The following is an 11,307-nucleotide window of genomic DNA, read 5'->3' as shown; positions in this document are numbered from 1 at the left end:
CGGCAGGGGTGGGTTTGAGCCTGAGTCTTCCTGAGACTCAGCTCCAAGCTCTGCCATTTTGCAGTGTGGACACAACGCAAGCCACACGCTCCGAGTCAGGAGGTCTGCGGAAGCACAGGGTAGAGCTGGAGGCAGAGGGCTGTTAGTGCAGGTTTGCATGGCACAGTGGATGCCCAAGTGCGAGCTGGGACACACCGAGTCCACAGGTGTGGGTGGCCACAGACTGGGGCTAACAGTGACCCTGGAGGGTCCTGAGTATCTTTAATCCTGCTTGAAACCGGTGGGCCTTGTCCTCCCTTGCTGCGCGACTTGTGAAGTCATGTACGGTGCTGCCACGTGAGAGGTAGTGCGGGCTAGTGGGTAGCGTACTGGTCTGCTGCTTGGGAAATCCAGGGCTCTTTTCTCGCTTCTGCCACTGCCCTGCTTGAGTCACGTTGGGCAAATCACTGCCCCGCTCTGTGCCTCGGTTTCCCCTCCCACCCATCGTCTGTCTGGTCTCTTTATTTATAAGCTGCTATGGGGCAAAGACTGTCTCTCCGTCTGGGTCTGTGCAGCGCCTGGCGCGATGGGGCCAGTGGTGGCGTTTATCTCACCGCGGCCCCCGGCTGCTTGGGGGATCCACTGCAACTGCACCTGCCTCATGCTGCCACTAAATGGGGCCCTGATCTCCGCTGAGGCCTCTCGGGCGTTACTGCAATGCTGGTCACTAATATTCCTAAAACGAGGTGACTAGGTATCGGTGCCTGTGGCAACACAAAGGAGCAGGGCCACCGAGGATCAAGGGGTAATGGTGTGTCCAGCACTGCAGTGGCAAGAGGATGGTATTTATAGTACAGTAGAATGCACTGTACTCATCGAAAGCGCCACCAAATTGCTCCAGAGAGAGATCGAGGGATTAGACCAGGACTGAGCATAATTCATAAACCCTGGAAGGGAAGGGTGGGAGGGTGCGAGTGGAAGAGGCGGGCCCCTTTCCCTTATATATTGGTGCGGTATTATTGCTCTGTGTATTTGAATGGAATAGCTACTTCTCTTCTATGGGAAGGGAGCTAAAAATAGCAGCACAAAGCGCTGTCTCTGCGAAGCGCCGGTCAGGCTGTGACAGTAAGTGGAAAACACCGGCGCTCGGTCACATATCCGCAGGGCTGCAACTGGAGGGGGGCGGGGGAGGGCCGTGAAATAGAGAGCAATGCTGCTAAAAAAAAAAACCCGCAGAGAAAGGGCTTGGACGGACTGAATTATTTTGCTTCGCTTAGTTTATCCCCCGTCTCCAGCTGCATGGGATCGATTTCCTTTCTTACATCTAAATACGCGCATGCAGCCAATGCACAAATTGGTTAGCAGAGATCTCAAGACATGAAAACTCTGCAGGCTTCTGCTCCGCTTTCCCGAGGGTGAGGAAGCATGCGGCCCAGAAGAGCCGGCAGCAGGTGACAGGAGAGGGTCAAAGCGCTCCAGGTACGATACCTCTTTTTAAAAAAAGAAGAGAGCGGGCTATAAAAGAATGACAGAGACGCTTCGTTTGTCGGTTTCGCTCCTCACCCAGAGCAGGTGCTGAAATGAGCAAGCCCCATGGCTGCTTCTGGCTGGTGATCAGTGCATGGGTCCTGCGCTTCTGCTAAAATGCAGAAGGGGAAGGGAGAGAAAGCCTCTTTCCTGGACAGGATGAAGATCTTGTCTGTCTGTCAAATTAACTGTCAGTTTGTCCTAAAACCCCATTCCTCAATTGCTGCTGGTTTCCAGAACAGCCTGTCTTCCATTGCAACTCTGGGATTCTTTAGTTGCTGTTATGTAATTAATGATCAATTAGTTGTTATTATTAGTAAATGTCTTTCTTTTTAATCATATTAATAATTAGTATTGCTAATAGTTAATTTCTCTGTGGCTAGATGTCCAGATATCTCAGGTGTCTTTTTGCTCTTACCCATCTGGGTGGGTCCCTTTGGTATTTTTATCTGCTGATCCAAACCAATCCCAAAATTTGTTTTATATTAAAATCTAATCACGTTTTATTGCCACTAAACCAGCTGTTTAATAGAATTAGAACAGGAATACAATTATCCTTTGATTTAAATGCATCTCGCTCTCTGTATCCATCCTGAACTATAATATTCAGCATCACAAGTTCCTTTAAATACTATATACATATATATATAATTCCAAATATATGTATATATACATTTCTCTCACTTCATTCAGTAGGTTGCATTCATTCTTATGTGGTTATGTAACCTGACGAGGGTGAAATCCCTTACTAATTTAGATCAGAATATTTCCTTTAGCTTTCTCTCATCTCCCCCAAGAAAATCCCTTTACATCTAAAACCCCCGGGGAAAAGATCCCGGGAAGAATTCTGATTCCAATGAATTCCCATCAGACCATCCCTCCGCTGAAATCCACTGTGCTTTCTCTGTGCAGTGGGCTTCACCTCTGTAGCAATTTGCCGAAAACCGACTCCTTTCCTTTCCTAGTTGCAACCCAAAAATGCAAAGATGCGGCAAAGAATTGGTTTGGCTTTTCCCTCTTTGTTTTCTCCTTTTTTCATCCATTGCATGCCTTTATATTCAGCGTCACTGCCGGAGCTTTAAACCTTTGTTTCCTAAAGCCTTATTGCTCTTCGGGGATGTGAGGGGGTTTTTTAAACGAAAAAAGGGCTGCTTCATCTTCTGAAAAGAAACTGTGGTTTTTTTCACCCAAAGGCGAGGGACTTGTCTTTGAAAGATTCCAAAGGTAAAATGGCTTTTTATGCTTAAAAGTCCTACAGGGACAAGCAGAGATCTTACCATACTGTAGCTTATTTACCCTGTGTTCATGGAGAATAAACGACGAAGGGTTTACAGGATTCCCACGATGAAATGGCCTGCTTTATTACACCCCAGCATGACATATGGATTTTTCTGATATGATATACTGCTCTCATAGATTTCCTCCAAGTGCCGGTGGAGCTCAGGAAAGAAAGCGTAGGAATGAGAGAGGTAATTCCTCATTCATTCCCGCGGCCCTAGAAACGTGGAAGGCAAGTGTATCAGCACTGCCTTGAAACTGATACAACAGCTGGGGTGGAAGGGGTGGTGGGCTCATGGGGAGAATACTCGGTAATTAATTTGTAATGAAAGGGGTGCCAAGGCTCAAGGGCCGGGGCTCCAGCCATTTTTTACATTCATAACTGATTCAGCAAGCCCAGATGTGCCGGGGCTTTGAACGGCCAAGCCACAAATTAAGCACTGAGGGCACTGGAGTAGGACCCAGAAGATCTGGGTTTAATTCCTGCCACAGACTCCCTGCGTGACCTTGGTCAAGTTGTTTTGTCTCCCCTGGGCCTTAGTTCCCCACAGCTACAAAATGGGGATAGTCCTTCCCCACCTCCCCATCGGTGCCTGCGAAGAGCTCAGATGGGATGGTGAAGAAAGCAGTCTGCATAGACGCTGCCCAGGACGCTTGAGCCAGACGGGGTCCAATCCTATGGCGAGCGTACATGGCCCTTTGTGATCTTAAAAAACGATGCGCCAGGAGCCCCCAGAAAGTAGCAGTAATACAAAAATAAAATAAGGGGCAGGGTCTGATCTTTAACTGGTGAATCTGACAGCCTTGGGTATACTCATGGAGGTCTCCACAGGGTAACAGGGTCGTTGTTGCCTTCTCTTGCTTCCACACTTATGCTTGCTGAGGTCCAGAGGAGAGAAACTGACGCACCACCAGAGCGCCTCATTTTTCAAGCAGCTGCTGGTCAATATCTCCTCTGGCCTCTCCCTGGCCAGATATTTTTTTTATGAGGGAACATGGGCAGGAATCTGAGTGATCGCCACCTCGCTTATCGATCGACTTATGCTCTTCCGCATACAGCCTGGCCTGCCTTTCTGTGTCACTGAAATGTTGGCAGCTGCTCAGGATAAACAAAATAAGAATTAAAATCCTCAGAACAGCACATCCCACTACAGCTCTGATCCACCACAGCCCATTACAATCAGTAGAAAGGCTGACACTGACATCAGGGGAGTTTGGATCAGGCCCCACCTTTCAGCTGGGCTTTTCAAAGGGCCAGTGCGAGTTAAGAGCCCAGTTGGAGTTGCGAGCACCTAGCTCCTTTAGATTTCTTTGCAAATCCCAGTGCCTTAAAGTAGAGATCTCAGCATGGTTTGCAAAAGGTGGGTGAGTCGCTGTTATCCCCAGTCCCCCATTATCCCCCATTAGCTGGGGAAACTGAGACACGGAGCAGGGACATGGTTTGGCCAAGGCCACACAGCAAGTCAGGGGTAGAGCCAAGAAGAGAATCCAGGAGTCCTGATTCCCAGTCCCCTGCTCTAATCACTAGACCGCACTCCTGCCTACAGCTGGTAAAGAACCCAGAAGTCCTGTCTCCCAGGCTGCTGCTCCGACCACTATACACAGCATTCCCTGATACAGCTGGTAAAAAAAACAAACCAAGGAGTTCTGATCACCAGACCCCTCCCGCCCGTTTTAACCACTAATTCACACCGCCCACAAAACTGATGATAAAACCCAGGCTTCAGCTCAAACCATACTAGCTGCCTCCCCCATGAAAGCCCTGAGAACGCAGAGTTAAATCTCAAAGTAATGAGGAAGTGACTGGGTGCTAATAACAAAACAATTAATGGAGGTCAGGTTAGCTGGCGGCTCAGTCATTGCCTTGCAAATGACAAATGATTCCTGGGCCCTCCCTCTGCTTTGTATTTCTACACATGGATAGGTTTTGAAATGACACTTTAACACAGAGAGTCATTGCAAATTAATCCAGTGTTTTCTCAAAATGAATGCTCCATTGGCTCAAAGGGAAGTGCAATCCTTTTTAATATTCTTAATTTGAAAGATGATAGGCAATGTTTAATGCGACAGACAGATATGGAGACGCTATGAGAGAGACACGCAAAGATTAGGTAGATAAATGTGAAGATTAGAGAGAGAAGTTGAGATTTTTCAAGTTGCTGAGAATATTCGGGTGCCCGTTTCCTATTCATTTTACTGGGAATTGACCATCCAAATCCAATAGGAAACGCCTGCCCATCTATTTTCAGTTTTCCCCTCTTTTCTCCACTCTCAGGAAGGGCTGCCACACTTAGCTGGGCTTCTGAAACTTCTCTCCAGGTCCAGCCAGCCACACAGACGAATTGTCCTGAACAGAATTAGTGACCCCGTCCGATCCTTGCAGAGTGGGGTGAGCTATTTCAGGGTGGGATCCTAGAAGGGTTTGAGAAGGCTTCATGAGAATGACACTGTGGCTGTTCATAGGCCAGGATCTGACCCTTCCCAGAAGTGGGTTCAGGAGACAAATATTGAGAGTAACCCCTTTGCCTCTCTGCCTACAGAAACACTATCTGTCTCTTACACATTCACAAACCTCTCATTGTGTTACACATTCACCTCTTCTGTCCCATGCTCTTTCTTTGCACACGGTTGTAGGCTGGGTCACACTGCGCCTTCTCACACACACACCCAGGAGATATGGGTTCACTGCCCAGCACTGCCACAAACTCCCTGGGCGACCTTGGCAATGTCACATTGGACCAGATTTTCAAGCACTCAGCTCCAGCGTAACTACTGTAACCACTCTGTCCTAGTGCTGTGCACAGAACCCAGGGGTCCTGGCTCGCAGTCTCCTTCTCTAACCATTAGACAACGCTCCCCCCAGGACAGAATACGCACTAACACTTCAGGATAGGAAGTGAAGATCATTGCAGCTGGTGACCATCCCAGTCAGGCGCTGCCAGCATTTGCAAGAAGGGGACCGCTAACGACCCCACGTGATGAGGGCTTTAGAGAAGAACACCCCCCATTGAATCACCACGGCTTGCAGCACGTGGGGTGCAATCTAAGCCGTAACCCAAACTGACCCTGCTTAGCTTGCGTCAGAAATCTCCTCGCCTCCCAATGCCATAGGGCCCAACCACTGGCAGAGCCCTTTGGTGCCATTAATCTGCAGCGCTCGAGGTCCATGATTCAATCAGTCCCTGGTTCCCGGGGCACCATCAGGGGACGGCGCCAGCCTCTGATGATTTGTAGGATGCTGCTCGTTCATCAGCCATGCTAATTAGCCTCCCCTTTGTTCCTTCTCTCCTTCCACACCTCTTTTATTCTCCTCTGCTCCCCCTCCATTTGTCCTCCCTCTTCTGGGCCCCTTTTTCTCTCTTCCTCCCCTGCCTTTCCCCCCCTTGCTCCTTTCCTCTTCACCTCCTCCTGGCCTCTTTGCTCCTTCCCCTTTCTTTACCTTCCCTCATCTCATCTCATCCTTCCTCTCCCTGCACTCTTCCTTTCTCTGCTCCCCCATTCCCTGTTTCACCCCCTCTTGCTCTCCTTTGGCTCTGTTGCCCAGCATGGGCCCAGGTCGGCAGGCAACGTGAATCGATCCAGCAGAACAAGCAGCTGGCTTTTTCCAAAGAGCTGCAGGTGCCGCGCGCCGGGCACTTCTGAAAAGCTGCCCGCCTGCGTCCCAGTGGGACCGGCCCAGCGGCCTTTGGGAAATCTGGATTTTATTCAGGTGCCTAAACGGGGAGCTTGCCCTGATATCTGAGCTCTCGGGGATCCAGCCGGCAGCTCTTTGGGCAAGCTGGCCCTGTCTGCATTTGACTCAGAAAACTGGCACCAATGTGACATATTCCGGGTGAACATTCAGCCGCCCTTCTCCCAAGCCCATCCAGCCACCCAGCTCGCCAGCTGCCAGGGCAGAAGGGGCTGGGGCGGGGGCATGTGCTCACCAGACAAACTCCGTTTGATTAATTAACTTGGTTTTTTTCCAAAGCTGAATTAATTACCCTTTTCCGCTCCTCGGGCTCCAGCTGGTAGGATCTTGAGTCAGGCAGGCAGGCTGGGATGGGAAGCCAGGGGGATTTGCCAACTTGCTCAGTGACATTTTTAACTGCATATGCATATGAGTGGTGAGTTTAACTCTTTGGCTACCTGCTCCCGGCTCTGGGGGAAAAGAATCAGGCCTGGGCTGTGGGGAATGGAAAGGGGGTAGGCTGTGCTACAGAAGAACGGCTATAGTGGGTCAGACCAATGGTCCAGCTTGCCCAGTGTCCTGTCTTTCAACACTGGCCAGGGCCAGGTGCTTCAGAGGGAATGAACAGAACAGGGCAGTTATTGAGTGATCCATCGCGTGTCATCTGTTCCTAGCTTCTGGCAGTCAGAGGCTAGGAACACCCAGAGCATGGGGTTGCACCCCTGCCCATCCTGACACAAGATCTGCCAGCAATGAGTTCCACAGGTTGACTGTGTGTTGTGTGAAGAAGTAACCTAGCCTCACCACACAGGGTCTGCCTTAGGTCCTGATTTGGATTAATGGGCAGTGCCTTAAACTATACCTGAGACGAGCAGGACAAAGCCCCAGAGCTGTCCCATGTGCCACAAATGCCGGGTGAGTCAGACGCAGGCACCCTGGATTCTATTCCCAGCTCTGCCGCTGGGCCGCAGGGTGATCTTGGGCAACAATCTGTGCCTCAGTTTCCCCATCTGTAAAATGGGGGTAACAATCTTCACTTCCTTTGTAAAGCACTTTGAGACTCACCAATGATAAGAGCTAGGGATTCGTCTTTTCTGTAGCGCCCCATCCTTGACAACAGAGCGGGAGGAAGGTGGGTTTTTCTGAGGCAGGAGCTGTGGAATTGCTGTTCTGCTCTGGGAAATCTGAATATCCCTGCAGAGGTGAGGGGGCCTGCAAACAAGATGTAGTGAGTGAACAGCGCTGCCAAGTGCCCCGCTTCAGCACTGGGCCAAGATCCCAGCACAGAGCTCGGTAACGTCCACTGGGAGGGATGTGAAACTGAGGTCCCGGCCTGTCCCACAGAGGCCTTAAAAATCCCAGGGCACTTTTTAGCCAGGCCCAATTTCAATATGAATAAGGAGATTCTGTCTGCTGTTTCAGTTGGAGCTTTCACTTCATGTCTTGCTGCACACCATTAAACAGCTGCTCACCCTCCAGAAGTGGCTGCACTTTGGTGTTGGGTGAGGGACCCTGCGCAGCATTGCTATGTGGTTGTCAAACAGGTGCCATCCTCCACCTCAGAAGTGGCTGCATTTCAGTGCTGGGCGAGTAATCCCTGTGAAGCGTTGCTGTGGCTTTTAAGCAGCTGCCATGCTGCACCCCAGAACTTGATGCATTTCAGCATTGGGTGAGTGTTCCCTGTGCGACAAGGCTGTGCAGCTGTTAAACAACTGCCACGTTCCACTCCAGAGCTGGCTGCATTTCAGGGCTGGGCGAGTGATCCTTTTGCAGCAGGACTGTAGGCTGTTAAGCAGCTGCACACCGGAGTTGGCTGTATGTCAGTAGTGGCTGTGTGATCTCTTTGCAGCGTTGCTGTGTGGCTGTTTAACAGCTGCCATGTTCCACCCCAGAGCAGGCTGCATTTCAGCACCAGGTAAGTGGTCACGGTGAAGCACGGCTGTGCGGCTATTGAACAGCGGCTGCATTCCAGCCCAGAGGTTGCATTTCAGAGCTGGGTGCATGGGTTGCTTGGCGATAAACGATGCTGTAGCCATTTTCATGATGTTCTCTCTCTCTCTCTTTCTCCATCCAGGGAGGTTCCGGGCCCGTGCAATGCCCCGCCCCACTGCCCACAACCCCGGCTTCCCCCCACGAGCCCTTCCAGCCCCAGGCCCCGCCTGGCGATGAACGACCCAGCCGCTATGCCGCACGCCGAGGGGAATGCCCTGCTGAAGGCCGTGTGGCAAGGCAAGTTTCGCCTCACCCGCCTGTTGCTGGAAGGCGGGGCCTACATCAACGAGGGCAATGCCCAGGGGGAGACCCCCCTGATTGCCGCCTGCCTGGCCCGCTACGACGACCCCCACAACAAGCCCCGCATGGTGCGCTACCTGCTGGAGAACGGCGCCGACCCCAACATCCCCGACAAGACGGGCAAGACGGCCCTGATGCACGCCTGCGCCGACCGGGCCGGCCCCTCCGTGGCTTCGGTCCTGCTGGAGCACGGGGCCGATCCCAGCGCCCGGGACTATGCGGGGGCCTCGGCCCTGGTGTACGCCATCAACCGAGGCGACCGGGAGACCTTGCAGGTCCTGCTGGACGCCTGCAAGGCCAAGGGCAAGGAGGTGATCATCATCACCACGGACACGTCCCCCTCGGGCACCAAGAAGACCAAGCAGTACTTGAATTCGCCCCCTTCCCCGGGGCTGGAGGAGAAGTCGCCCGCCCTGTGCATGTCGCCGTCCGACATCGAAGTCAAGACCACCCAGTCGCCCGGGGGCAGCGAGAAGGAGGAGGAGAGGGACGTCTTCAACTTCACCATGGCCACCAGGCTCAGCTGCCCCCCGCCGCCTGCTCTGAAGGGGCTGGAGGCCGAGGCCGCCTCGGAGCAGGCGCCGGCGGCCCCACCGCCCAAGGGCCGGGCCAGGCAACTCAAGAGACTCAACTCGGAGCCGTGGGGGCTGGTGGCACCCTCCGCCTTGGCCGCCTCTCATCCGGAGAAGGCCCGGACGCCGGAGGAGAGGATCACGGCCGAGATGAACGGCCTGAGCATTACCAGGGGGCCTTTGCTGTCGCGGAGGCACAGCATTGAAGGCCAGGAGCCCTCCGGTTTCCAGATGGTTCTCCCCCAAGGCTCCGGGGAAGAGGCCCCGGGCCCGGAGGCACCCTGGGCCGAAAAGGTCCATTTCAGCCACCTCCACCAGCCTCTGTCACGGCGCAACACAGCCCCCGAGGCCCAGGAGAGCGGGGCGGCCCCCGCGCCCAGCCTGCGGGGCGGGGCGCACCACAAGCTGGCCCGCATGGAGCACTGCGAGTCGGACGCGCACCTCTGCCCGGACTCCATCCCCGGCTCCCCGGATTCGGGCCGCGTCTCCCTGGAGAGGAGGAAATACAACGCCTCCCCGCTGAGCCTGCCGGCCAGCTCCTCCCGGGAATCCCTGGAGAGCATCCCCAGCGCCGTGTCCCCCATGACGGGCCGGCGCCGCTCCCCGGGGCTGCTGGAGAGGAGGGGGTCGGGGACCCTCCTCCTGGATCACATCGCCCACACCCGGCCCGGCTTCCTGCCCCCGCTCAACATCAGCCCCCACCCGCCCATCCCCGACATCCGGGCCAACGGCAGGCCCCCCTCGCCCGTGCACAGGGGGCTCGTCCCCCTGGCTCCCAGCTCCCCCAAGGCGAAGAAGAAGCTGTTCAGGAGGCACTCTATGCAAACCGAGCAGATCAAGCAGCTGGTCAATTTCCAGAACCTGCTGGCCCAGGGAGACCCAGCCAGTTAAAGCGACAGAAGCCCCCAGAAGGGAAAGGAGAAGAAAAGGCCTAGATTTAGTCACTCCATTTGCTGCTCCTGGTGGTAGGGGGGGCTGGACACCCCCCCTCCGCATCCCATCTCTCCCACCCCACCCTGGGTGGCGAGCCCATTGTGTCTGGGTTGCTATGTCCCGTCCCCTTCCCCCCGCCAGCTGTGCACTACCGTATTTATCCTAGCAATGGGCCAGGCCCAGGGGCCAGGGAATCTGACCAGAACAGGCGTGTTCCGGTGCTGGACTGTGGCCCAACCGGGCCGGGACCCCCATGCGACCAACTTCTGGATGGCGCTGAGCTCCTTCAGCGAGGCCTTGAGGCTGCAACGTGGGGGGCGGGGGTTGGAACTCCCCTAAGCCTCCCGGCCCCTGACGGTCCCATGTGGACACAGAGCGCCCAGAGATCCGTGGGCAACGGGGGCCTGGGGGGGGCAATGACGGCTTCTAACGGCTGCTCCCAAATGCCGGTCAGGAATCCAGAGGGGACACACGTGCGCGGCCCGTCCCTCCGGGTCGTTCTGGGCGCGGCCTGGAGATGCAGAGGAGGGGGAAGGACAGGGGGATGAAAGATTCGATGTGGGTGCGAGATCAGGAGCGTGGCCGGCCAGAGCCTCTTCCAGTTCCCAGCAGTGGTTTGTGCCTGATCCCGGTGAAAAGCCAAAGGCAGCCCTGCTCCACTCGGGCACGAAGTGGCGGCGATTCCAGAGACAGACCCTGGTGACCTGGCCCCCCACCTGCTGCTCCCTGCAATATTCTCTTTATTCCTATGAACTCCGCTGGGGCTCCCGCGTTCATGCCCCACATCCGTGGAGGGGGGGGCCCCGTGTGGGCTGGTGGACGCAGTAAAGGGAGACCCTGGACTACGTTTTCAAAAAGGCTGAATGATTTGGGAAGCCCAACCTGAAGCACCTGTTCTTCGGACTGTTGAGCGCTCGTCACTGGAAATCAGGCCACTTCGAGGCATCTCGGGGGGGGGAGCACTTGAAAACAGGCACTTTAGGCCTGGGGCTCTATTCCCAGCTCCGAGAGGGGGAGTGTTGTCTAGTGGTCAGAGGACTGGGCACCAAAGACTCT

The 11,307-nt window shown here is 54.3% G+C and overlaps 1 protein-coding gene across 1 annotated transcript; it reads left to right on the top strand.

Moving 5' to 3' along the window:
• Positions 1-961: 961 nt before the first annotated feature.
• On the top strand, positions 962-10,643 carry ANKRD34A (ankyrin repeat domain 34A). Its single transcript, XM_067569432.1, has 2 exons — positions 962-1,108; positions 8,533-10,643. Exon 2 carries the CDS (start codon positions 8,620-8,622, stop codon positions 10,207-10,209), a length of 1,590 nt encoding a protein of 529 aa, XP_067425533.1. The 5' UTR covers positions 962-1,108; positions 8,533-8,619; the 3' UTR covers positions 10,210-10,643.
• Positions 10,644-11,307: the final 664 nt, after the last annotated feature.

The sequence above is a fragment of the Emydura macquarii genome, unplaced genomic scaffold, assembly GCF_026122565.2.
Source record: "Emydura macquarii macquarii isolate MOO-44397 ecotype Brisbane River unplaced genomic scaffold, CSIRO-AGI_Emac_v2 contig_2924, whole genome shotgun sequence".
NCBI lineage: Eukaryota > Metazoa > Chordata > Testudines > Chelidae > Emydura > Emydura macquarii.
The sequence above is the reverse complement of the archived record's forward strand: the minus strand, read 5'-3'. Positions and strand labels throughout refer to the sequence as shown.